This window comes from Pezoporus flaviventris, unplaced genomic scaffold (assembly GCF_033815535.1).
Source record: "Pezoporus flaviventris isolate CSIRO_AGI_PZ_B2104156 unplaced genomic scaffold, CSIRO_AGI_Pfla_v1 ptg000093l, whole genome shotgun sequence".
NCBI lineage: Eukaryota > Metazoa > Chordata > Aves > Psittaciformes > Psittacidae > Pezoporus > Pezoporus flaviventris.
Window position 1 is genome coordinate 973,405 of NW_026892641.1, and position 25,516 is coordinate 998,920.

The 25,516-nt window shown below is 43.1% G+C and overlaps 1 protein-coding gene across 1 annotated transcript; it reads right to left on the minus strand.

The window, feature by feature from the left end:
• Nucleotides 1–1,231: 1,231 nt before the first annotated feature.
• On the minus strand, nucleotides 1,232–20,251 carry ATP12A (ATPase H+/K+ transporting non-gastric alpha2 subunit). The gene is made up of 23 exons (XM_061476016.1): nucleotides 19,988–20,251; nucleotides 18,210–18,353; nucleotides 16,759–16,818; nucleotides 15,736–15,939; nucleotides 15,074–15,187; nucleotides 14,787–14,921; nucleotides 14,170–14,287; nucleotides 13,436–13,704; nucleotides 12,532–12,730; nucleotides 11,923–12,032; nucleotides 11,235–11,369; nucleotides 10,788–10,980; nucleotides 10,127–10,302; nucleotides 8,997–9,133; nucleotides 8,242–8,392; nucleotides 6,321–6,489; nucleotides 5,498–5,652; nucleotides 4,766–4,889; nucleotides 4,306–4,451; nucleotides 3,589–3,722; nucleotides 2,617–2,718; nucleotides 1,927–2,018; nucleotides 1,232–1,749 (listed from the first exon to the last, which is right to left on the minus strand). Exons 1-23 carry the CDS (start codon nucleotides 19,994–19,996, stop codon nucleotides 1,721–1,723), a joined length of 3,105 nt encoding a protein of 1,034 aa, XP_061332000.1. The 5' UTR covers nucleotides 19,997–20,251; the 3' UTR covers nucleotides 1,232–1,720.
• Between the last annotated feature and the right edge of the window lie 5,265 nt (nucleotides 20,252–25,516).

The following is a 25,516-nucleotide window of genomic DNA, read 5'->3' on the forward strand; positions in this document are numbered from 1 at the left end:
TATTCTATCCTGGTTCTGCTCAGTGACTGCCTCCATGCTGTGCAAAAACTTCTCCCCCTGTTTTCATTCCTCTTCCTGTCTATATTTGAACATGTCATTTTGGCTAAGGACTGCAGATCTATAGCTGGTGGAAAGTGGGCTATGTTGCTGGCCCATATAGCTTCTCATATTTTGCCTATCTTTTAAGCAGAAGACCAAACAAATCAGTCCTCACTATGACAAATGACAAGGTGGTGAAATGACTCGGCTTGGCACCCCACATACTGGTTGGTGAATTACCAAGTGATAAGCAGCACATATAGCTGCAATTTGGACTCACCCATTGTTTACATCCTTATTTTGTGTCACTCTTCCTTCTTCCTTTGTAATGATGTCTGTATGTGAAAAATGCTGGTAGCCAATATAATTGTACTCCTGTAATACTCACCCAGGTATTAAGGAGAGGAGCTTTGAGGAAGAGGCTCATGAAATGCAAAGTAGCTGCTATCACATAAAGGCGTGCACTTTTGGGAATAGGCTTTAAGCTGGGAAACACTCCTTTTTCCCCTCCCTCAATTCTTCCTTGGTTTTGTTTCTCATTGCTAATCCCTCTTGCTGTTTCTTATAACAGGAAATCTCTTTCCGCCTTTGTTTCTTCTCTAAAGCTTCTCTAGACTTGTATTTAAATGTTAAATATCAACACACGTTATTTATCATTCGCCTTTGTCTAAACAAGATATGGTACCTACTGGCTCTTGTTAAAATGACCGTATTAAAGACCTGGTTTCAAATAGCACTTTTAACTCGTAGAATCATAGCATAGTTAGGGCTGGGAAAGACCTTAAGATCATCCAGTTCCAACCCCCCTGCCGTGGGCAAGGACACCTCACACTAAACCATGTCACCCAAGGCTCTGTCCAACCTGGCCTTGAACATTGCCGGGGATGAAGCATTCACAGCTTCCTTGAGCAACCCATTCCAGTATGTATCTAATGAATACTAAGGTCTATTTTGCCATAAAGACTGGAAAGTGAAGTTGAATTTGATGTCTCAAAGTGTTCCAGTCAGCCAGTTGTGTCCTGGTATTCAAGATGTGCTTATCAAAACTGAACAAGGATTTGAAGTATGGTGGTCTGTTAATGGGGACAAAAAAGGACGTGGGCACCTCCTTCCTCTTTGCCCTGGCATAGGTTAGGTCCTTTCCTGTTCCACTCCATTTCTCATAGTCTTTATAAGAAGATAAAAAGGAGAGTTGTTTTCTGGAAAAAGTTTTATTATCAAATTACTCCTATACAGCATTTTTACCCTTGCTAAGGGAATACAGGTTTATGTATGCACTTGCTTGGAATTCGGTTCCACCAAAACAAGAAAATCATCAAACACCACCTTTAGTGCAAATTAATGCCTTGGATTATATGGCTTTTCTGTCCTCTTTTTCCCTTTACACTTGTTTTCCTCTTGGTTTTCTCCAAGTTTGAATGAGGGAAAATTGTGCTTGTCACATAAATAGGTAGCTTTCCAATTTCGAGACAAGAGTCAGCTTTACAGTACAGTGGGAGGTAATCCATCAACCTCTGAAGTCCTTATTTCTTCTTATATTCATGAAATTCCTTCACCCCATCATGGGGCAAACCCATGCTTGATATTGCACAGACAGGACATTCAAGCAGCAGAGGCTTTGTCAGGAGGGGGAGAAGAAGCTCTCCATAAGGAGGAAGAAGACCAGTGATGAGGACGTGTCTTAATAATACATGTTCTTGTCCCACCAGCCTGCAATGGGAGAGAGGAGATGGGGGAATTAGTTATATTTTCCTTGGAAAGGAAAATTGGGAGCAAATGGTTTGTTTTTAAGCAATTTAACCTGTCAGCAGCAGCTAAAGTGGGTGTATGAGTGAAAGAGTAGCAAAGAACACCTTATATTGAAATACTAGAGAGAACTCTACTTACTGCCTGGGTATCTTCTGATGAAGAGCTTGCGGACTTCATCATAGACCCATATCAAGATGGCAAATGGTACAGCCACAAACCAGTACTGAAACCTGGGAGTGGGAGAAAAATGAATGAACTGAATGAATCTACTGCAGACACTGTTGAGAAGGAAATGTTGCCTGATGGTGTTGCAGCCTCTGAAGATTGAAGAAAAAAGGGACATTTCTTATAGTGATATATTTAAAATAAAGGTTACTTGGGTAAAATAAAGTATCTAAATCTTGCCAAAATATTGGGAATCCTGGAAAAATATCACCTACACAAGTAGGTTTCTGAATCCTTGGTAGTAAATCTAATAGAAAAAGTAGTGCTGCTTTTTTTTTTTTGTGGAAGCTATGAAAATAATACCCTTTTTGGCCAAGAAATTGTCCACCCTGTTCTTCATAATGAATCACAGTGGTTTGGGTCGGAAAGGATACCAACGCTCATCTAGTTCTATGGAAGGGACACCTTCCATTAGACCAGGCTGCTCCAAGCCCTGTCCAACCTGAGCACTTTATTATTGCATATTTATTACTGAATATGTTGAAATCCTTAAATCATACTCCAGGGGCATCCTGCTCCTGTTTGTCAGCTACTGGCAGGATGTTAAGTCCATGTGTATTTGTCCCTGGAGGGCAAGGGAAGCATACTGGCATTGACACTCACCTCAGTGGTGTGAAGTTCAGGGCTGTAACGTGTCCCAGACCATAGGTAAGAATCAGAGCAATTCCTATCTGGGAAAATATACCCACCCAGATGACTTTGTTCCTGCAAGACAACCAAAGAAGAAGGGTTACATGCCTCTATCCATGCATAAAGCACTGATGCAAAGGCTGTGCCACATCCAGGGTTGTGGCTGTGCTCTGGAGCCAGCTGGAATGATCAGCACCAGATGATGAGCATGACACAAGTGGCAGCCTCTGGGGCACTGTCTTATACTACATATGCCTCTGTCTTTCCTGGTAGCATTCCTGACCTGCCTAGATTAAAGCTTTAGAAGTGCAGCGTGTGTTAGTGGCGTTTTCTGGCTGCACTGTGAATTTTCACGTGGTGGCTCACGTGTAAATGCAAGAAGGAAATGTACAGAGGTGTAGGCTCTGTGCCTGCAGATAAAGGAAAACAATCTGCTTTCCTGTCAGAAATACTCCAAGTGCCAACTGTTATGTGTGGTCTCTGTCCCACTAGATGCTTTTAACTCCCTGGCTTCCATGGGACTGAAGGTGCAGAGGGAAGCCAGCAGTACCTTAGAGGGTTTGTTCAGTAGCCTCTCCTCAGAGGCTCTGTTCACTTGGAGAAGTCTAAATAAAGGAAGTTAATAACCTGGAGAGGAAATTCCCTTTTCTGTAGTCAACAATTTAATGAATGGAGAGTTAGTTTTAAGCTGATGAATTTTCAGAGTAACCAGTATGATTTTCTTTAAAGAAAGCCTCTCTCATGAAGGAGGAAAGGGGGAGGTGTATAAAGGGCTTGTCTGAGATTTGCAATTGCTTGAAGCCAGATCTTGTCTTTGAACAAAGGCTGGATGTGAGTGGACTACGTCACTGATCTAGTGTAGAAGTGTAGTGCAGGTGCCTTCTACAATTAGTGGTGGGTTAACTTATCCCCTTATGCGTCAGGTAAAATGCCTGCAAAACTTACCTGAAAAGACCCTGCTGGAAAATGGAATTTCTTCGTGTTTTCCTGATGATCAAGTCAGCAACTTGCTGAATGGTGATGCTGACAAAAAAGGCAGTGTAGCCAGTCCACTGCAGGTACGTCCTCTGGTATTTAGTCTGCAAAGCAAAGGGAAAATCAAACTGTGTTCTGTCAGATACTTGTATCTTGTGTAGGTGACTGCCAACCTTTATAGTGGGATTTCAGTTACTAAGGTGTGAATGCAGAGTTAATTCTGATTCAGATTTGTAATGATCAGCTTTTGGCCAGTTGTCCTAGCCTGATGATGAATCATAAGGCTGAAGCACGAGCTTGGTACAAAGAGGTATTTATATTGATTTATTAATGGCTCCTGTGTCTTGTGAGTCCTGCAGAATGAGTGAGGGGGAGTAAGAGGCTGCAAAGTACTTCTCAGTAGTGCTGTTCAGAAGCAGGGCTGAGAGATTATGATGGGGCTAAACATGAAGTCCAGGGAAGAGGGTGCATCTCCAGAGGCTTTGAATTAGAAGGTGGCAAATTGTGGAAGAATCATGAAGGAATAGAGTGTGATGAAAGAGTTGGGTGGCAGGAAGCTCTAAAGAGTCCTGAAGGGCCATTAGATGAAATCTAATTCTTGTTGCATTTAAATCTCTCTCTGTCTTTCCCTAATCCTTCCTTTTTGAGGACAGAGGCAGTGCCAGGGATGTTTCAGCGCTGCTTTACCCATTCCTGTCCATATGAATCCTCAAAGTCATTGATGGCATTGTTCTCCCAGTTGACTCGCACTCCGAGCAGCGTGGAAGGGAGGAAGCCTTGTTCAGCATACACGGTAAAATAGGTTACAAAGGCTCCCACTGACTGCATGATACCTGCAAAAGCAAAGAGGGAGAAATGAGGAAGAAGCCAAATTTAGGAGCACAGGGGAATGTGCTGGATATCAGTGTTGATCTGTTTCCTATGGCATGAAACTCGCCATGTGTCTAAAGGTAGTTTTAGAGCTGTTGGTGCTCTAAGGTTCTTGATCTCTTGATAAAAACCTGTTATATTGTTGAATAATGAGCAACTGGAATGAGTTAGTCACTGTGCCTGGGGAAGGGGTTGAGTTTCAGTCCCCCTTTCCTAACAAATGAATCAGTTAAACTTGCTCTGCTGACACAAGAGTTGAGAGAACAGGCCAACGTACCAATCTGCAGATAGGAGTATATAGCGAGCTGCTCATTCACCAGCCTGTCTTTCCTTTTGTTACGAGGTCTCCTGTTCATGATGTCGCTCTCAGCTTTTTCGTAGGCTAATGCAACAGAGGGGATCTAGGACACAAATAAACCATCAGAGTCTTGGTGCCAATGTTTGCTGCTTAGATGCTTATCAGAAAGGTTTCTGTTCTTGGGTGGTTCTGCTGCTGTTCCCTGCCTTGTCACTATACACAGCACAAATGAAACGATCTGTGTAGCATCCCTCTGACATGTGTAAAGGATTTGAGGGAAGTCTGACACTGTTTCATGGGTCTGATGATCATAGGACAATACAAAGGCCTAGAGGAGCCTGGAAACATTAAAGGGTCTTTTCAGCTCCCCTGGGCTGGGCTTTAATGAGACGTCTGGTATTCCTCCCCTGCAGTAACTGCAGCAATCTCTATGATCTCCTGCTTGAAACACACTCCGTCTTGCACGCTAAGTTTGCTTGTCAGCATTGATAGAAATCTTTTCTTTCTACTCCCTCTCCACAGGTTTTCCTTTCTACTCTTCATCTCTGTACCTGGCTGCTTTAATCTACCCCTCTACTCTTTCATTAGCTTGTTACTCAGCCGCAGGGTAAGGCAACTAAATCTTCCTGTGTTCTACGTGTCCCTTTGCACCCAGCCCCTCAAAAGTGGCATGGTTTCAGCAGAAAATAGCTTACAAAGACCCCAACTTACAATGTCCGTGCCCAGGTCAATGAATAGGATGGTGATAGTGCCAATGGGCAGTGGGATGCTGGCAATAATATAGATGAGAAAGGGACAGAGCTCAGCAATATTCTTAGTCAGGGTGTAGGCAATTGTTTTCTTTAGGTTGTCAAAGATGAGGCGGCCTGGAGGAAAAAAGAAACACTTGTGTAAAAGCTAATTGTCATCAGTGCTTTCCAAAGGAAAAGGTCAGGTTTCAACTAAATGAAGTGAAAGCATTTACTGTTTCTGTTTTCCTCGTACATTTTGTCTGTGTTCTTTTAAATACCAACCCGCTTCCCATAGAGACTTCTGAAAACTGAAATGAAAACTTAAAAATCTCTTTCGGTCACAAAGATTGAGGGAAAAGTCCCTGTCCACAATACATTGTAGCTTAATGGACACCATAAGCTCTTCATGGTGGGAGAAGAGTGGAACGTGTTACTGTCGTAGGTGGAGCATGGTGAAGGTGATGTGTGAGCAAGTAATAGAGTGAAAGCATAGAGAAAGAAGCTTGTGTCTTTGTGAGGCTCAGAACTGCATAGGAACAAGAGGGGAAGTGCTTTTGTCTGGAGTGTGAACAAGCAGGGACAGCAGACCGATGCTGTCTGTGAGAGGGATGATTCACTCATTGTCTGATTGCCATGTTCTAAATGGATTCAATTCCCTTTTTTTTCCACATATCAAAATCCCATATCCAAAGCCAGAAAGAAAACGGGGGTGAACCAGGAGGGAAGGATCAGGAGGCCCCACCAGTGCTGTGCAGCTGTCAGCAGCTTTCAGCTGAGAAAGGGGATAGCAACATTATTTTTACCTTCCTCCACTCCTGTGACAATAGAAGCAAAGTTATCATCCAGCAGGACCATATCAGCTGCATTTTTAGCTGCGTCAGACCCAGCAATGCCCATAGCAATTCCAATATCTGCCTTTTTAAGAGCTGGGGAGTCATTGACTCCATCTCCAGTCACAGCAACGACTGCTCCCTGGAACACACAAAAGGATCCAGATGTGGGTTTTGTGAGGAGATGGTGCTGTCTTCCCCCAAGGATAGTCACATTCTACGTCTTTAAATCTCTGGAAGATCTATTCAGGAAATTCAGGGATATGATTTCCTACATCCTAGAGAGTAGACTTCTAATTGGATGCACATAAAACACAATCTGATCATTGCTTTCTATGGAATATGAAGCGGAACACCAAGGCGCATCTGTGGGGAATCAGGTGGGGAATCTGCTCTGTCCTTGTCTTCTTTTTTGTGAAGTTCTTATAGAAACAGTCAGTTTTCATCTCATTTGTAAGTCATATAACCATTCAGCTAGTGCCCGTTCTCATCCCAACAACTTCTAGACATTGCCTTTCTATGCTAGAATTGCACTAGTAATCCGAAAAATGGAAAAAAACTGATTATTCAACTTGGTTTCTTGGTTATCTTCCACTACAGATAACAAAAGTTGATGCAGAAGTTCCTGTCTTGCTAGCAATACAGAATGTTCTGAGTGAGGAAAAAAGCCTGACAGACTGATTAATACAAATACTGAATGTCCTGTCCCTGGGGGGATTTAGCACAGTGTCACTACCTATAAATATTGCCGTGTACAGAAGGGCTTATAAGCTCTAAGTACTAAACATAGCATGTAGACTGGCTGGCTTGAGTTGAGGGGGGAGGATGTTCCTTTTCATCAGTTAAAGAGGCAAATGTCCAAGGAGTGTTGGTGTCTGAGCGGTGCAGAACACGTTTGCCGCAGACCATTCAGAAAGGATGAAATGTGAAGACTTTATCCTTATTTTTTACACGTCCTGAAAGCAGGTCTTAAACCCAAAGAGCTGATAATGCTGACTTGGAAAGCTTAGCATAAAACAATGTCTTGTGCCATCTCTCCTCCTCCGCAGAGTTCGGGCACAGCAGTCATGTGGCTTTCAACTCACAGCATCTACTTGGAGATGGCATATCTGAGGGGAGAATCTTCTGATGACAGTTTGAATCTCTTTCAGAGCTCTACGCATGTCATTTCTTTCCCTTCTGCCTCTTGCGCTGGCTGCCCTCCGTGCTCCTGCATGTCCTATTGCCAATGGGCCAAACTCCTTAAATCATGCTTCCTGTGGGTTGTTCCACAGCTTTGAAAGGAACACAGATAAGGCTTGGTCCTACATTAATCATGCTGTGATGTTTTGAGGGATTCATACCTTAGAATCATGGAATCATTTGGGCTGGAAAAGGACCTTTAAGATCGAACCCACCACTCCCAAGTCCAGCACTAAACCATTTCACTTCTAAACATTCCTGTGGGCAGGATGTGCATAGGTCTAAATGGCCACAAGAGATTAAGGTGGGAGGATGTGGTAACATGTTGTTTTTATCTGGGTTTAAAGAATTCCTGAGGGAAGGCTCCTTCCCAAACAGTCTCTGCCCAGGAGCCTTTCTGTGCAGCGCAGCAGCTTCCCAGATTTATATGCAAAAGGCAGACCCTGGGTAGAGCTCCAAGCCAGTTGAACCTGGGGAAAGCTCGTTTTGTCAGTAGGAGTTTGGAGTCTGGAACAGGAATTTGAGTAGCTTGGACTCTGTCCAGCCAGTGTTCGTGGCACTCTTGTTAGATAATGCTCTTGCACAGCAGAAAGAGAATAAACAGAGCTTAGAGAGCACTGGAAATTGGCTTCCACCCTTTCACTTCGGGTATGATATCTGCCTCATGAATACCTTATAGACATATATGTGTCTACCCTTGTACACCTCTTACCTGCCTTTGGCAGCCTTCAACTATAATCAGTTTCTGTTGGGGCGATGTCCGAGCAAAGACTATCTCTGAGTGGTTACACAGGATTTCATCCAGCTGCTGCGAGCTCATGTCCTTCAGCTCCATCCCATTAACTACTGCTGCTGTAGCTTCTCTGTAAGAGCCACGGGAAAGCTGGGTAAATTCTCCAACCAAAGAGCTGAGATAAAAATAGTGCACTCATAGAAAGGATGCAGGTAGTAAAGAGAGCACAAATTGAGTTAATTTCAGAAGCATTAGTTGTTAATCAGCAGGTGCTGAATGAAAGCCCCTATTGAAATCCAGAGTGAATTACAGTTACCTGGATACGGAGGGGAGTCATTGAAGCTTCTTGAGCAGACAGAACAGCAGGAAAAGCATTTTAAAGAGGGCTCTCAGTGGGAGGGTGGACAGTGGAGGAGGACATCTTTTCTGTGAAGAGCTTTTATGGTTTGTGATGTTATTTTTGTCACATTTAATGGCTGAAAGAAGAATTGGGGCTGATGGTCCTTGGGTTGTGTGATTCTGCACTTTGCTTTTCACGTGTGTGTTTTGTCAAACGGGCAGTGACAGCAAAGTCCAGCGAGATCTGCAAAGTATAATTTGCTGAGTTTTGTCAGAGGAGAGAGCCACTGACCTAGACACGTGGTTATTTAGGTAGAGGTGACATGCTGGATGGATAGATAAAGAAACAGAAAAGCATTTTGGCTTTCAGGCGCTGAAAGTCTGTCTGCTCTTACCGCCAGTTGACTTGCTCAACAGGGATGTTGAGGCGCTTGGCAATATCTTCCACGGTCTCGCTGGTGGCTGAGATGATGCCGACACTCTTGGCAATGGCTTTGGCTGTGATGGGGTGGTCACCAGTAACCATGATAACCTGGGGAAGGGACAAGCGGATGCGTGTGCAGTGGCTGGAGCGAGGTAAGGGCAAATAGTTCGGTTGTTGTAGACCAGGAAGCAGTTTGGAGTCTGAACATGGAAATGTGTGCTATGTACATAGCAGTATCAGATTATGGCCAGTAATTGCTTAGCTCTATATTGACATCTGGTCTTTATCTCTTGTTATTGGTGATAGTTTATCAGGGCTGTAAAGGAAGAACTTGTGACAGGCAGCAGGGTTAGAATAATGCAGAATAAAGAACCCTTTATGTAAGGATTTCTAGTAAGCATACTCAAAGGTGAGGATTCATTAGAATATTGCATTGTAAAACAGATCCTTGTGACGGAGGTGTCCTCACAGGTAAAACACTTTTTTCTTGGTTTTGTTGAAGAAAAGTTGCTGGACCTGTCTTCAGACTATAGAAAATGTCCCCAGGATTGGCACTCATCTGAGATGGGTAATTCCTAATAGTGTTTTTCCTTTCTTTAGCAAGATTGCCTCTCTGCCTGGAGCTGAAATTTCACTTGTGGGTCCCCTGGGAGTGAATTAGAAGTACTGCTTCAGGTTATACTTGAACAGCTTGAGATTACTGATTCTTACGCATGGAAGTTCTTATCAGGTGTAGCCCTGTGTCCTAATGCCTTCTCAAGAACTGTTTCTGTAACTTTATTGTGTTTACAATGAGTAAGTCTAGCTGGCATGGGTTCTGTATTCTAGAAATGGGTCCGATGAGATGGTATCTGAGCCTTTCCCACTTTGGATTTCCAGTTTTGGGGTTCCATGCACTTCCCATCATCCAATTCCTACTGAAATTGTTTTGTCTCTCGTGGCCTTTAAGTTACAATTGTAGAATGGTATTAACAAGTATTTAGGGGTTTGGTAGCTGTTGCTAGAAAGACACACAATCACAATGTGGTGGAAGATCTTAAAAGCTTTCTTATCATGAATCTTTCTGTAGAATCACTGCATTTTTCACTGTAAAATCCCTACCTTGATCCCAGCACTGCGGCATTTTGAGACAGCATCTGGCACCGTGGAGCGAGGTGGGTCAATCATAGATAAGAGCCCAACAAAGCACAGGTTGGAGGTCGGGAAGTTCATGGAATCTGTGTCGAATGAGTAGGTGTCTGGGAACTCGTTTTCAGGCAGGTACAAATGGCAGAAACCTGAAAAGAAACTTGTGTTCATGTGGTGTACAAGGAGGAGTGGGAGAAAGGGAACTTGTTCTATAGCTTAAGGCTTTGCTCTTGTCCATAGAACCCTAGTGTCTTTAACCAATAGCTTTTTATGGAGGATTTCTTTTGACCTGCTATTGTAACCTTCACATCAAAGTTCATACAGAGTCGGTGTTCCATGTGCAAAGATAGGGATACTGCCAGCAGGGAAGAGTGGTTTCCTTTGTGAATTACTCATGGGGTTTTCTGGCTCTTCAGTGTGGCAGATCAACATCAGTCTAAGAGCAGTAAGGGCATCTCTGCCACAGAGATCTTGGAGTATGTCAGTGTGCTTTTAACACTCTACTTAGGAGGTTGTATGCTTTCCTTTCTCCCCTCTAGTGCAGGAGGAATGAATTCCAAACACTAGATTGCACCAAGGTTTAAAGCCCCATTTTACGCCGCAGCTCTCTGATAATCCCTTTGGTTGGACTCACCCAGCACTCTCTCTCCCATGCCTCCCAGCTCCATGTATGCTGTTTGGAAAGCTTCTGCCTTTTCACTGTCCAGTGGTTCTTCTTTGCCGTTGATCATGATGGTGCTGCATCTCTCCAAAATCCTCTCGGGGGCGCCTTTCATCACCAGCAGGAAGCGTTTGTCATTGGGATCATCGGTCTTGTGAATGGAAAGCTGTGTGCCAGAGAGAGGAAATGATTTGAAAGAGCATATGTGAGCCTCGTTTGGGTCACTTTGCACTGAAGTGATGTGAGGTTATCATACATTCCATCAAATAGAATGAACTTTAGTTATTATAGCTTAAATTTCCGCTGTCATTGAATTACCCCAGTAAGATTCCCAGGTCACAAATAGTTGCATTAGATGCAGTGATAGAAATGGTTTGAAGTTGGAAACAATCTGGCATAATCTCCAAAAATGAAACATACCTGGAATTTGTTGGTGGAGTTGAAAGGAATTTCAGCCACTTTCTTGTTCTGTGCTCTAATATTCATAACATCACCCAAAATGACTTCAGCAAATTTCAGCAGAGCTGTTTCAGAGGCATCACCTACCACAACTCTCTGTGTGCACAACAGAAGGAACTGGTTATAGCACACAGAATTCTGCCCTTCCATCAGGAGAGCTTGCATGGTTCTGTATCGGGTTCTATGCTTAAGCAGCAATGAATCTGCGCTGCTATATTCAAGTCCTCCTGGAAAAGTATTACAGTAGAAATGTGGAGCATCTTTGCTACAGCAAAAAGGTGAAATTACTGTTTGATACTGTGAAAGCTGATTTGTGATCACTTTCAGGTTATTATGGTGGCTGTATAATGCAGTTATAGCATAGCAGCAGGCATGTATGGGTGAACTGACTGATGCATGCAATCAGATGACTTTTAATAGTATAGTAATTACTAGCATGTTCTTTTTCCAATGTACAGTTACTCTTGGCTGTGTGGTTTTTCTTTCCCATCTTAAACTTCTCGTGAGTGTATAGCAGTGATACTACTATAAATAGTAACTTAGAAGGTTAATGCAATAAAATGGAAGTGATTACTAAAGCCAAACAGAACAACTTGATGTATTACTGTTTCAGAGGAGGAGAAATAAGCTGATGCATAGTAGGCAGTACCTTCATTATGGGGAGATTCTCCTGTCCTGGTCTGAATTCTGCCCGGTTGCAGAGCGTTACGATCTTTGATAATGCTGTCCATGATGGAGAACTCTGATCAAAAGGCTGGGCTGAGGGGAAGCAAAACACACATTGTGTCCTTTAGCATATTACATGATGGAGGTAGACACTTAAGTTTGAAACAACAGGATTGAATTATTTGCAGAAGAAAACTGTTCTTTTGATAGGTTCTGTTACAGAAAACCAATTTGATGCAGACCCTTACATCCATCAGTTAGTTCTGGGTTACAGAGAATCATAGGCATGACAAAACATGACAGTTCTTGGTTTATTTCCCAACTAAATTTACTGTCAGCAAAAGGATTTGGATCAGAACCTCCTCCAGACTTACTTTCTGTGAGTCAAATGCAGATATTAATTCAGTTTTCCACATCTCTGTGTGACTAAGTGACTTTGCTAATGCACACTACACTTACGCATGGAAGACAGGCATGTCTGGTCTATCTAGCTAAAGGCATTCCCATTGACACCAGTTTGACAGCTGGTACATCTGGAGCTTTTATCCAGGTAGTTGCCCCTTCCCAGATCCCCCCCCTTTGCCATATTTACTTGTTTGATCTTCACTGGTGTCAGCTGAGTAGATCTGATTGTCAAACCAAAGGTGAGCAACCGTCATCCTGTTTTGTGTGAGGGTCCCTGTCTTATCGGAACAGATGACGGAGGTAGAGCCAAGTGTTTCCACAGCTTCCAGGTTCTTCACCAAGCAGTTCTTCTTTGCCATCCGCTTGGCTGTCAGAGACAGACTCACCTGGCAGAAGTAAAGAAGTTCAGGTCACTATTGGTGAGGCACAGTTAGAGAGCGATGCACTAGGAGTACATACTTCTGCTGGGAGGGTTGTGTTTGTTTTGGGATGGGTTTTCTTTTAGGAAGAGAGCTTTTAAAAGAATTATCTTTTGTAATAGCGTCATTGAGATCAGAGGGTTGGCTGTAACCAGCACAAGTACATTTGCTGCTGAGAAAAACTCACTAATAGAAATAAGAATGTTATATCAGTCTAGAGGAGGTTTTAGATGGAAGAACCTGTATGGGGGGGGGGAGCTCCTAGTCAATAACTTAATGAATCCTGAAATGGTTCTTTTCTCAGCCAAGGATATTATTAGTGCTGCCTTATATGTGTTATTAAGAGGAATGTGACTTTTAGGGTACAAATAGGAACAGGTTGTAGGGAAATGAGTCACATTATTCTGCTGGTTAGCAATTGAGGGAGAACAGTACTTGAAGAATCTTGTTTCAAACCGGATGGTTCTGCTGCAGCTTCTAAGATTAATTATTATAAGATTAGTTATGCCAGAATTCCAGTTTCATGGAATAAACCACCGCTATTTCAAATTCAGTCACTTAACAGTCTGTTCTTCACTGGTTAGCGCTGTACTATAATGACTTAGGAGTGATGAACAGTGATGATGACTTAAGATAATTACAGAGGCAACCAGTGAATTCAAACAGACTTACTGTTACTGTGGCTAGCAGTCCCTCGGGCACATTTGCCACAATGATGCCAATTAGAAAGATGATGGAGTCCAGAATCTTATATCGCATAGAGACAGATATAATGAAGAAGAGAACACCGATGGAAATGGCTACTCCTGCCACCAGGTAGACGAAATGTTCTATCTCAATAGCAATGGGTGTTTTCTCATTTCCTACTCCTGAGGTGAGGGAGGCAATCCTTCCGATGATAGTGCGATCCCCTGTGTTGATTACAATGCCAGTAGCAGTGCCTGGAGAGATAAAGAGATAAAACGCTGTCATAAACCCCTGTCAATAAAATACTACAGAAATAAGACTCTCAACTCCAGGAGAGACTGCTCCTGCATTCTGAACCCAGACGGAGACCCTTCTCAGCCTTAGTGTGACTGAGACTTCACCCCAGAATTACATTCTTCCCCTTAGAAATCTTACATGTTGAAGAGAAAGGAAAATGTGAAGCATTTTTATTAATTAGAGTATTTAATTGCATTGCAGTAGGACTGTAGTGCTAGCCTGGGCACTGTACAGTCTTGTAGCAGATAGACTGCCAGGTATGACACACATACCTTTGAGTGTTGAGAATAGGAGTGACCCCTTTACTTATGCAAAGCCCTCACACATGAGTATCCATGAGTACTTAGAAACATCTGCAACTTGGCAGTTCTTAACATAATGATGCAATGAAACCACTATTAGGCCCTTTTCTCTGTACATACCTTCCACACAGGTGGTGGAGTAGAAGGCAATGTTCTTGGTCTCCAGGGGGTTCTCGTGGGTGAAGTCACAGGAGCGAGACTGTGGTTCTGATTCCCCTGTGAGTGAAGAATTGTCCACCTTTAATGAAACGGAGATATGCCTGGGTTAAAGTTAGTCATATGCAGTTATGTCTAGCCCAGAAGGCAAGGTGGTGACCCATGTAATAATGGGTGACAGGGCCATCATCTCTTGTTTCCTTTTCTGTGAGAGAGTTGCTGTTATCACTGAAAGATTCTATTTCTGTGGGATTTCAGCTCTGTCAATGATGTGTGTCTGTCACTGGCATTTCAGTAGCAGCCTGAAAGAACCCATGGTTTGAGGATCTGCCTGCAGGTCTGTGGAAACTCTTCATCTGTTGGTATTTCTGCCTCTGGCCTGGCAAAGGGCATTGCTAGAACATGGTGTGGACCTAATGGCTGTTCAGGGAGCAGAGATGTTAGTCCGAGATGAGCTGAGCATCACAGTATAGCTGCTGCAGTCTATGACTTAATTAGATTGTGACTTATTAAGGCTCTAATCACTCATATTGGGTGTGAAGACAATCTTTAGCTGTAATACCCCATGCTCTTCAAAGTACCTTACAACCCTGAGCAAAGATCAGACGAATGTCCGCCGGGATCCTATCTCCACCCTTGATTTCCACGACATCTCCAACCACCAGCTGGTCTGCTGGCAGTTCCTTCTTTTCTCCATCTCTGATGACCAGAGCTTGCTGAAAGACACAAGTGTGACAAAAATTAGCCATGTGCCATCATCTGAACCTTAAGGGGTATGTTCAGGTAAGGCTTGCTGTGCTTTTGTCACTTTGAGGTGTATTATCAGAATGAGCTCTTGTCTCAAATGAAATGCATCAGTTGCTCTCACCTGTGGAATCATTTTACTGAAGCTGGCCATGATGTTTGTGCTTTTAGCTTCTTGATAGTAAGCAAAGATGCCAGTGAGGATGACAACCAGTGCCAGGACTACTCCAAGGTATAGCTGATCAATGAAAGACACGATCTGGTTAATTTGAGACAAATACTCAACATTTCTTCTGCTAGAATACATTTGAGTTCTCTCATGTTTCATGAGACTTAAAATGAGGTATTGGTCAGGGTAAAAGACAGTTGAAGAAAAGACCATTCAAGGTTAATGATCAAATAAAGCTTTTTGAGTACAAAAAGAGCTTTTAATTGCAAGTTTCCCATCTCTCTCTAGACTATACCTGACACAAACCTGGACAAATTGTATTCCTAGCAGAGTGACTCGTAAGTGAATGGAGTCAAAGACTCCAGAGTCCTTTGTGGACTTTAGTTTTGCTGTTATAAGTACTCAAGTATTATGTGGTTATAAAACCTTTGGATAGGCACTCTTAGGCAGAAGCGGTATGTCAGGTATTTGAGCATTTATCAGAAACATTCAGTACTGGAAGGAGAGTCCTGAAAGAATAAAAGGCCTCCTTGTAGTTACTGAATAACACTGAAGTAGTATTTAAATTACTTAGATTGTCACAGGTTCCAATACTCTGCGGTTATTCAACTACTTACATTGTCAAAGGGTGACTCAGCTCCCTGGGCAAGCTGAATGCCAAATGAAATCCAGGAGAAGACAGCTCCTATCCATAAGAGAATGGAAAACCCCCCTATCATCTGCTTGAGGAACTTCACGATTTCAGGGGTGGCTTTGGGAGGAGTGAGTGCATTGGGACCATCCCGCACCAAAACCTGTGCTGCTTTTGCACTGGAGAGACCCTGCAAAAGTAAACGACATGTTTAGAAGGAAGTCACAATAAAACAGGTTCTGGTTTATCCTTAAATGTTGTTGGTCATTTCACAGATCAGCTGTAGCAACCTGCATCTTTGACTTCCAACCTTTCTGATTTCAGAGTAGCTACTATTGGTCATCTGCTAGGAAGAAATGGGTATTTCTTTACCGGAGCATTGGATCTGGGGCTGTGTCCATTCAGTATTCATTCTGTCAGTTATCTGTCAAGTACCCCTGTACCAAGTGCTAGGAAAGCTGGGGAAAACCAGACACTGGTTCTTCTGCTGCTGTTCCTGCATTTCCCCCAAGAAGTTTGTAGGTTTCCTGACATTCTTGTCTGTACTCTGACCACGTTGCTTTGATATCTGAATGTTTGGTGTCAAAGGGACTCGGGTGTATAGTTTCTCAATCTAGCTTTTCCTGCAAGATAAAATCATTTCCAGTGCACTCTTGCTATGAATTGTTACAGACACTGCCAGCGAGAAATGAATTGTAGTGAAATCTAAATACTGTATAAAACTACAGAAAAGCAGAGGTCCTGATGGGAACTTTGAGATCATGTTTTGTGCAGGGATTTTGATTTCAGAACAGTAGCTCAGGCTTGAGAGAAGCTCCAGTTTAAATCCAGGTCAGTGCTGCACGACGGCTGGCTTAGGCTTTATTGGGAGCATGAATGCATGCATTTCCACGTACACCTATGTATGAGTGTGTTAGTCTAAATGCTTTCCTACTGCTTCTAGAGAGCTTTAGGTAAGCCAGAGGCAAACTGATTCAGGCAGTTTCTTAGTGATGCCCTATGCACTTACTTCACTGATGCTGGTACCATACTTCTTCTCCAGTTCTGAAGTGCTGAGCCTGTGGTCATCCTGGATTCCAAAAAAAAAGAGAAAATGATAGTGAGCAGAATGGTGGCATTTTTATTTAGGCATCGGGGGAATGTTCAAACTGCCTGATCTGGGACCATGGATCCAGTTGATCCAGTTGCTAGTGTGATATCCCACTTTCATGAATAGACAAAATGCAACTTGCATATTGATAAGCAAAATATCTTCCACTGGAAGATGGAATTTTCTTTGGAGAGCACTTTTGTAAATAGCTCCCTCCTCCAGCAAATCTGTCACAAGAACAGAATGGTGATTTCATGTTAATACTGCTTGTTACAAATATCTGTGCTGCTTTTAGATAAATAGATCCTCTTTACATGCTCCAGGACTCAAGCATTTGCTACCTCAGGCAGTATGTTCACAGAAGAAAGAGTGTGGTGTCAGGGTATGCGTGACAGCAGCCTTTGCACTTGATTGACAGGCAGGGTGTGTGAAATGACTCGAACCACAGTTAAAAAGGGTGCGGGAGAGGGAAATCTCAAAGTTCCCCTTTCTCTGCAGTGACACTTCTGTATCATTGACCTAATTACATCTTGTGCCAAACTGAGATTTAGACGCCAAGAAGTGAGAGATCTCACAATTGTTTTCACAGAATGATTCATTGGTACTTGGATGAGTCAATTAACTTGTCTGTGCTTTGGTTTCTCTTTAGAAACATGGGAGTAATGTTACATCCCTGGTGGCAAAGATACATCAGGAATTATTTAGCTAGTACTGGGTAGACCTGGGAAACATGATGGGTAAACAGATGGTCCATTTTGGGGGTTCCTTGCCTTTGAAGTATCATCTGGCCCATAAGCAGAGTCTCCTTTGAGTTGCTCTCAGAGCTCTTCAGAAAAGAGGTCACTAGAATTACCTTCATTTTTCAGATTGGGAAACTGAAAAGTATAGAGAGGAAGCAACTTTCCCAAGATCAGCCAGCAGGTCAGCAGCAAGCCAGTAGTAAAACACAAGTTTCTTGAGCTTAATACGGTGTCCTTGAAGTACAGTGCGGTTAGTTTGAAGGGGGGAAAGCCTCTGTGCTTAAAGCTGAGGTGTGCTTTTAGATCTACTAGAAATCTCTGGATCAAAGCATCTCTGTTTCCTGGTTCACTGTGCAAGTTGCAGTTCCCAGGAAATACCGGTTACAGTTACTCCATTTGAGGAGATAACATTTTGTACCACTGGTGGCTTAATTAAGCTGGAATTATCAGTTCATTATAGGTATTAATCCTGCCCAACTTTCTTCTGGCATGAGGAAGTAATCCTGTGTTAGGATTTTGAGTTAAAATGACCATGCATCAGCACTTCCCTCCTCTTCACCAGACTTCATTCACACAGTGGGTAGAGGCTGTCTGTCCTGTCAGCTGTAATAGGAGCTTAGCAACACTCACCAGTTCCAGTTCTTTCTTAAGGTCTTCTGTCTTCTTTTGTTTCTTATTGCCTTTTAAGTCCTTGTACTTTGCCTCTTCCCCAAACTCTGTTTTTTCTACATCTCTTGTTCCATAGATCTCAACCGAGTAAATATCAGACTTTTTCTGTAAAAGAAATAAGGTTTTGGCATTGTTGGGAGCATCTGCTGGGACTTGAAGCAGGAAAAAATACCACAAACAAGTCAAACTCTGACAAATCTACTTTATTAGACAAGGCTACACGTTGCTGCTGTCTCTTACTCCTAGCAACTTCAAGTGTTAGTTCCTTTCTTATCCTGAGGTCTCTTCAGCGTGTGTTACAGTAATCATGGGCAGGTCTTCAGCAGATGTACATTGCACGATTCCTTTAGGGATGTGCAATACTTGTAGTACTTTATGGCCTAACACAAAGTGTAGGAATACTGCCCCAGGATCTCAAAGCCATTAAGTCATTTATCAGCTCCAAGAAGAAATCGGTGTAAAAGCAAAAGATTTTGGAAAGGAAAAGGGAGGGGAAAATGCTCATTGAGAACTTCGTGTGAGAAAGTTTTGCTTCAATTAATAACTTGGGATTGAGCTGTTTCCTAACTTTTAATACTGTAGTTTGAAGGGCAAACTTCCTGTGTTGCTAATTCAACCAGCTTCCCTAATCATAATGTTCCAGATCCTAATTATCTTGTAAACTACATGCCATGCCTTGGAAGAACTATTGGTTGACCCCATTTCAGAAGCTTCCTTACGGATTAAGCGTCAGAGCTTCATGACAGTCATACTGGATCTTATCTGATGGTGTGCTCTGCTAGTGGGACAGCAGAGCTCCTAGGCCACTGTCTGTGCGATGAGTGGAGGGCATTTGTCAGTGTTTGTACCCCTATAGAGATGGTATTTCAGATGAGTAGAGAGTAGATGTCTTAATTACATGCAGACTAAACCAGAGAGCTCAAGTAATGGAAGCAACAATTAAAGAACAAGAGGACTGGGAAGTGTTAATGTTGATCTGAACTCAAAAGTGGCGTCTTATCCTCAGATGCCCTTTAATGAGAGGAATGTTGAAGTCTTGGCATTGTTATCTCAAGGAAGGGAAAAGCTAAGAGCTGGCGAGTAGTTTAGGGAGTTAAAAGTCTGAAATGCTTTTCCTTAAAGCATTTGAATTTGCTTGGTGATACATATCCCAAATAAAGGGCATGTCTGTTAGGAGAAGCTCTATTTTTTCCTACCTCACTGAAGGTTCACAGTCTGGTTTCTCTATTGAGATTTTTCCTTCACCTTCCTCCTTCTCCTCCTCCTCTCTTTAACAATCCTAGCCAAAAATCTGTTCAGCTTTTCAAATCCCCTCAAAGTAGAGAGATGAGGAGAGGAAGAGAACAGATCTCTATTGTGAGAACTTAGCAGATAGAGGAGAATTACAAAGAAAATCAATGAAGTTAGTAAAATCTATTGATCATGCCTATGCAGGATCTATGTATAGCCTTTAACCTGCAAGTTTTCATAAAATCTCAGGTTTTGGCATTGCAAAAGGGATAGTGTTCATGAAACTGTTGATTGTGAAACCAGCCATTCCTAGAATTCTTCCCCATCCACTCTGATCTCTTTACTTTTTAGGACCACAGGTGCATATCCATCTACAGTGAACATTTTAGTCATTAAACAGTTCCATTTTTCACTTAGCTCACATTTCTAATATAGCTATCTATATTAAAACTTAATGCTTGTTCTTAAGGAGAAATACACATGTGGTAGCAGCAGTTCTGTGAACTCACCTTTACCATGTTGGAGAGTTTATTCCTTCCCTGATGGAGTGAAACAGGCAAGCCAAAGTCTCTGGATGAAAAGCAAAAGCTCCACTGGAGAATGAAGTGGCTCAGGGCAGTTTTGGCTGTTGGAGTGCACGAGCTCACAGAGGTTGTAGCTCCCTCTCCACTGCCCAGTAGATGTTAGCTGCAGTCCTGCTTGCACTTCAGCATCCTTTAGGCAGGACGGGTTCAGTGTCCAAAGCCTGTGGAGAAAGAACAGTGTTTGCCAGTGCTTTATAAATCAGCATCTTGTGCTGCCACTCCACCCCTCCCCTTCCAGGTCCAGCCCATCTTCTGTTTCACCCGTAGTAGGTGGAAAAATACCACAGTAATGGGCATGTGGGTTTCAGGTCAGATAGTTTCTAATTATTCCTTTGTAGTGTTTGCTCACAAGTAGGGAACCAGGTGTATTATTCATCTTGCTAGAAGCAAAGAGTTTCCTTCAGAGACTTTCCAGCACTGGAGTCCCCTTATTTCCAGCTGTGGTGGCAATGTACCTTCTGTCTTGCCTGTTCACATGACATTTGCTTGCCTGAAGTCCCTAAAAACCAGATTCCTACCCTGTTCAGGTGCTCGCAGTGATTTAGTGGAATGGTGCTCCCTTAAGCCTTTTAGCTTGGGCTTTGCTTTAAATTCTTGCATTTGCTCTGGTTTTAACCTTCATGCTTAGATGAAAAAGGCACTTCCTGGTGCATTTTCAGCGGGAGCACTTACCAGAACAGCTTGTTTAAATTATCTTGCACCAATTACCAGCTTCCATACAGGAGTGATAATGAGATTTATGACGCTTTGGTTACCTGGCGTGTCTCATCACTCGGAGGCAAAGTTAACTTCTTCACCTTTGCAGTGACAAACAGCTAAGACAAATGTGGTGGAATGTTTTATATATCTTAACATTATTTGGGGGCAGACTGTTTTCATCTGTTGACAGACCTGGTCTCGCTGAACAACACAACATTTCGGTATGCCTTCTACAGTGTAGCGTTCATGATCCTCAAATTGCATCACTTGAGATGCTGTGAGGTACCATAGCCACTAGCAGATGAGTCAAATTGTGGCGAGAGATACAACATGTTAATGAAGATAGCTAACATTGGCTGTTTCAAGCCACATGTATAAGCTGTTAGTGCAGGGAAGACAACCAAGAAACATCCTTTGGTACTTCAAGAGGAGCATGAATAAATCCATGTTCAAATCACGGTCAGGTTTGCAGTGATTCCAGGATCGTACCTCCTTGAGCGAGTCCTTAAATGACAGAAAGCGAAGCTGGTTCCACATCTCAAGTTGTGTGCGTTGGTCTTTTTCCATGGCATTACTTAACCTTGGAATGTGACACAGAATACAGAAGTGTATCTGGAAAGGTTTCGTGTTCTATTTCTGCTGTTTGTCATGTTAAGAACTGGATTGTGTCCTGGGGCTTGAATAGAAACCTCTTCATATGTATATAAGCAGTGGAGATTTCACAATATGGGCCATGTGCAAAAGCAGTAGTGTATTGAGTGTATCCAGTGAATCTGCCTGTGTCATGTTACCCGTTCCTGAGATAGTCCTTTCTATTGCTGGAGGAGGTACCAGGGCAAGATGATGGAGAGGAACAGGCAGTATATCTGACCCCAGACTAGAAGCTGGAAGTGGGGGGGTATGTGAAAGGAAATTGGGAAATGCCTTCCAGGCAAATAGGGAAATGCCTTCCAGGAATGCAGGTGCATTGCCCATCAGGTCTGTTGGTAAAGACAGTGGGCTGCAAACTATGGAAACAGGGCTAGCATACCTTATGTTGTTCATTTACAGATGAACTGAGATTTCTAATTCAATGGTGAGGAATAGCTTATAGATGGAAAACAAGAATGTGTATCATTACATCCTGCTGTCCACAGGCTTACAAAACCAAACTGTACCCTGTGCTTTTTAGTAATGGTTTGTGATTTAGAATGCTATCCAAGTCATTTGGGCAGTTTTTGCAGTCGTCTTCTATAAATCATGACTACTTTTGCCTAAGGGCAAGAGTTAGAATCCAAATTAGAGACATGTTTGGCAACGAAGTACCCCACAGACCCTGGTCCACATGCAGTATTTGCCCTGATGCCTTTAAGGGTAGGATGAATTGAAAAGGTACCAGAAACAGAGCCCACATGTGAACCTGGGTGGCAGTTCGGGACAAGTGCTTGTACACAGCTGAGTCTTGCCCGGTGAAGCACATGTGCCTTGGTTTGGCAAGACAGGGCAGGTATAGAGAGGAGTTTACTGGGGTCTGTGCCAGGGAGCTGTAATCGTCACGTGTGTTTCCAGTGTGTCTCAACATTCATAGCTGAGCTCTGTTTAGAAGGTAAAAGGAATGACTATTGTTCCGATTTCTAAATGCTACTCAAGAAAAATAACGTGTCCCTTCTGTCCCTTACGTCTCTTGCTCTTCTTCATCAGAATAAAGATCCATTTTGATCCTACTCTAAGCTCCTGTACGCAAGCCCTGTAAAAAGACAACCAGCATGCTTTGCTGTTACTTAACACACAGAGAGCACGTTACTCAACTTGTAGTGCTTGAGGACTGCAGGTTGCTACGCTCATGTTCTCAAATGCCTTCAGAGGGTGAAGCTAAAGGGTAAATGTTTGTAAGGGCTTTCGGAGTAAGGAGAATGTAATGCATTTGCCTGTTGAACTTTGCTGGGATACTTATATGCCTCCTATCTTGTGTGATAATACATATGTATGCACTAGCAAAAAATGGCAGCGTGCAGCTTTAGATGTATCTGAAGATGCAGGAGTGGGTGTTAGATCTGTACTTAAATTTGCTTTTAGAAGGCATGGAGCAGCTTTCCTAAGGGAGAGCCAGCAGAGGGAGCAGGGCAGCCTCTGTGCATGGTGCTTGTTCATTCATTGCTTCCACAGCAGCAAAAATAACATTTCAGGGAACACAGTGTGTGTCTGTCTTGGTGTCTTAGAACAGGGCTATCTCCAGTGGGAGAGAAATGTGGTGTTTGGGGTTTATTTTCCCTTTGTGGTCAAGGATAAAACAAAACCTGACCTTCAAGTGATAGTTTTGTGGTGCTGAAATCACCTTTCAGAGGTGGAACAGAACTGCAGATGGGCTAGACATGTATTGGCAGGTATACACATGAGCTGTGTGATTTCCTTGTCCTTTAAGCAGGCTTTGAAGCAAGGCTTTGCAGCCAGCTCTCTCCAGTAGCGGGCAGCCTGGTAGTGAAGGCAAGTAGAAGGGGCTGGGAATGTGTTCTGGGTCATTCCACTAGCAAAGGAGGGAAGTTGTGAGGATTCCTTGTTTCCTTAGTGGAGAGGAGGAAAGTCCCCTCTCAGCAGAGGGAAAGGCTACTGCTAAATCTTACCTGGTTTTCCTTCTTCAGTTAACCCCTGATGTTAAACCACAATTCACAGGCCACAAGTGATGAACCTGTATAGAGCTGTCAGGAGCCACATTAAAACAAAAGCCCAAGCAGTATTTTGACACTGGTAATTTAGGCATTGGTTGTAAACCACTCCTTGTCTGGGTGCCTACAGCATTTATCTCCTGGTGAGCAGGGAATGGCACGTTGTGTTTCACATAGCACTGTGCAGAGTTCATGGAAAGAAAGGAAGGAAATTAACTCTCTCCCAGCCAGAACCAGGACAGGTATATATCTGTGCTTCTTTATGATCTTCCTTTCTTGTTACTCTAAGGTGAGTAGAAAATTATGAGGGGAAATAGGCTAAATTCTTCTTGCCTTCCTGCTTCCTAGTGCCATTAATATGAACCATTACCAAATCCAAGGAAAATCGATCATCTTCCTCTTTGCAACTTCCTGAGGCTGTCCAAAGGTACAGTCAGGGCTGGAAGCTGGAGTGGGAACACAGTACAGCTTTCTTCTTTATATGTGGTGGTATTCCCAATGCTTTGTTTGCAATCACAAATGATTTCTAAGACTTGGTGAATTCTAGTCCTTCTTTCAAACAGCTGTTTCGTTGCTTTCATCATTCTCAGGCAAGTAAGCTTGTAAAATACATCATATGTGTGTTAAACGTTTTAACTACTGCTGCCTAGAAATACTGCTCTGCTGTCTGTGGTCAGCAAATGTTCCCATACGCAGCCTCTGGAAGGGTGTTCTCCATTATTTGCTAATTTCATGGGGAAGCAAAGCAAGTGTTATTTAGCAAAGATGCTCTTGTGCTTTGAAAACACTGGTCCTTTGGCTTTTGGGGGGATTTTAGGATGAAAAGCAGGTCATTGCACTAATGTGACTGCACAAGTTATTGACAACTGATAGAGCGAGGCTGGATGTTGACTAGCAAGATAGCTCTCTTTGGAAGGTGGCTGTGGTACCACAGCCAGATGTTTACTGCCGCATGACCTCTATTGGAAAGTGATTAAAAATGAGTCAGGTGGGTGAATGTGGGTCGTTCAAAGAGCTGATCCTCTTCACCCTGTGGTGCCATGTCACCCCGGAGCCCTGCTCACTGAACATGACAGCCTGTGAGCACAGAAGTGGTGAGCGTTGCAGCTGAGCGTGCCAAGATGCTGGCTCACAGCTTGCAACAGCTGCCAGCAGAGCAAGTCAGGATCTTTAGTCACAGCTTGCAAAGCCGAAGGCTGAGAGTGACGAAGTGATGGCTCATGGTTTACTGGAGCTGACAGCCAGCGACCAGTGCTCCTGCACAGATTGACCTCTGTATTTGGTGCTTCCATCTGGAACGGCGCGAGCAGATTTGCAGGCAGGAAGCAGAGTTTAAATGGCCTGAAATAGCTGGAATGGATGTTGGAAACTGTTGGCTCTGGTGCCGTAGTGCAAGCAAGAGTAAACCGTGTTTAAAAACGATGGGGTTTAAGCTATTTTTTCATCTTGCCTTCACATTTTTGCATTCCCAGACAAGTGGGTGGATTGTACAGAGTTGCTACCAGAGCAGGAAAGGTTGTAGGTACCTATTGAAGCATTTAATAGAGAATGCTGTCCTCCTTTCATTTTTCTTTTTGTCTTGAATTTACATGCGATGGCATTGCAGTGGAATTCTCTTGGCTGGTTTAAAAGTTGGGGTGGGAGAGGATTCTCAATTCATAGAACCATAGAATGATTTGGGTTGAAAAGGACCTTAAGATCTTTTTGTTCCAACCCCTCTTTCAGAGAATCTGTACACATATTCATTTCTCATTGCTATTTCCTTCTGAAGCATTCTCCTATAGCAATAATGGTCACATTTGAGTAAATTCACAGAAGGCTTTTGGGATGAGAGAAAATAGTCTTTGAATAGCTCCAGGTGTTTCACAACCGAGCTGTGATTTAAAGCTGCAAACAGCGTTTTACCTGTGGAATTCAAAAATCACATGTGCTTGCAGGCCGCCCAGTGTGAAATCTTCCCTACACAGCCCTCGCACTGGGCCTTGTTCAGAAAATACTTGAGGTCAAGAAAAACTTGTTTCGTATTTGTGAAAGCCACGTGAAGGGGCTTGGCCAAGCCTTCATGCCCTGCCTGCCAGTGCCTCTGCTTTGGTCCCACACCATCCTTCATGCT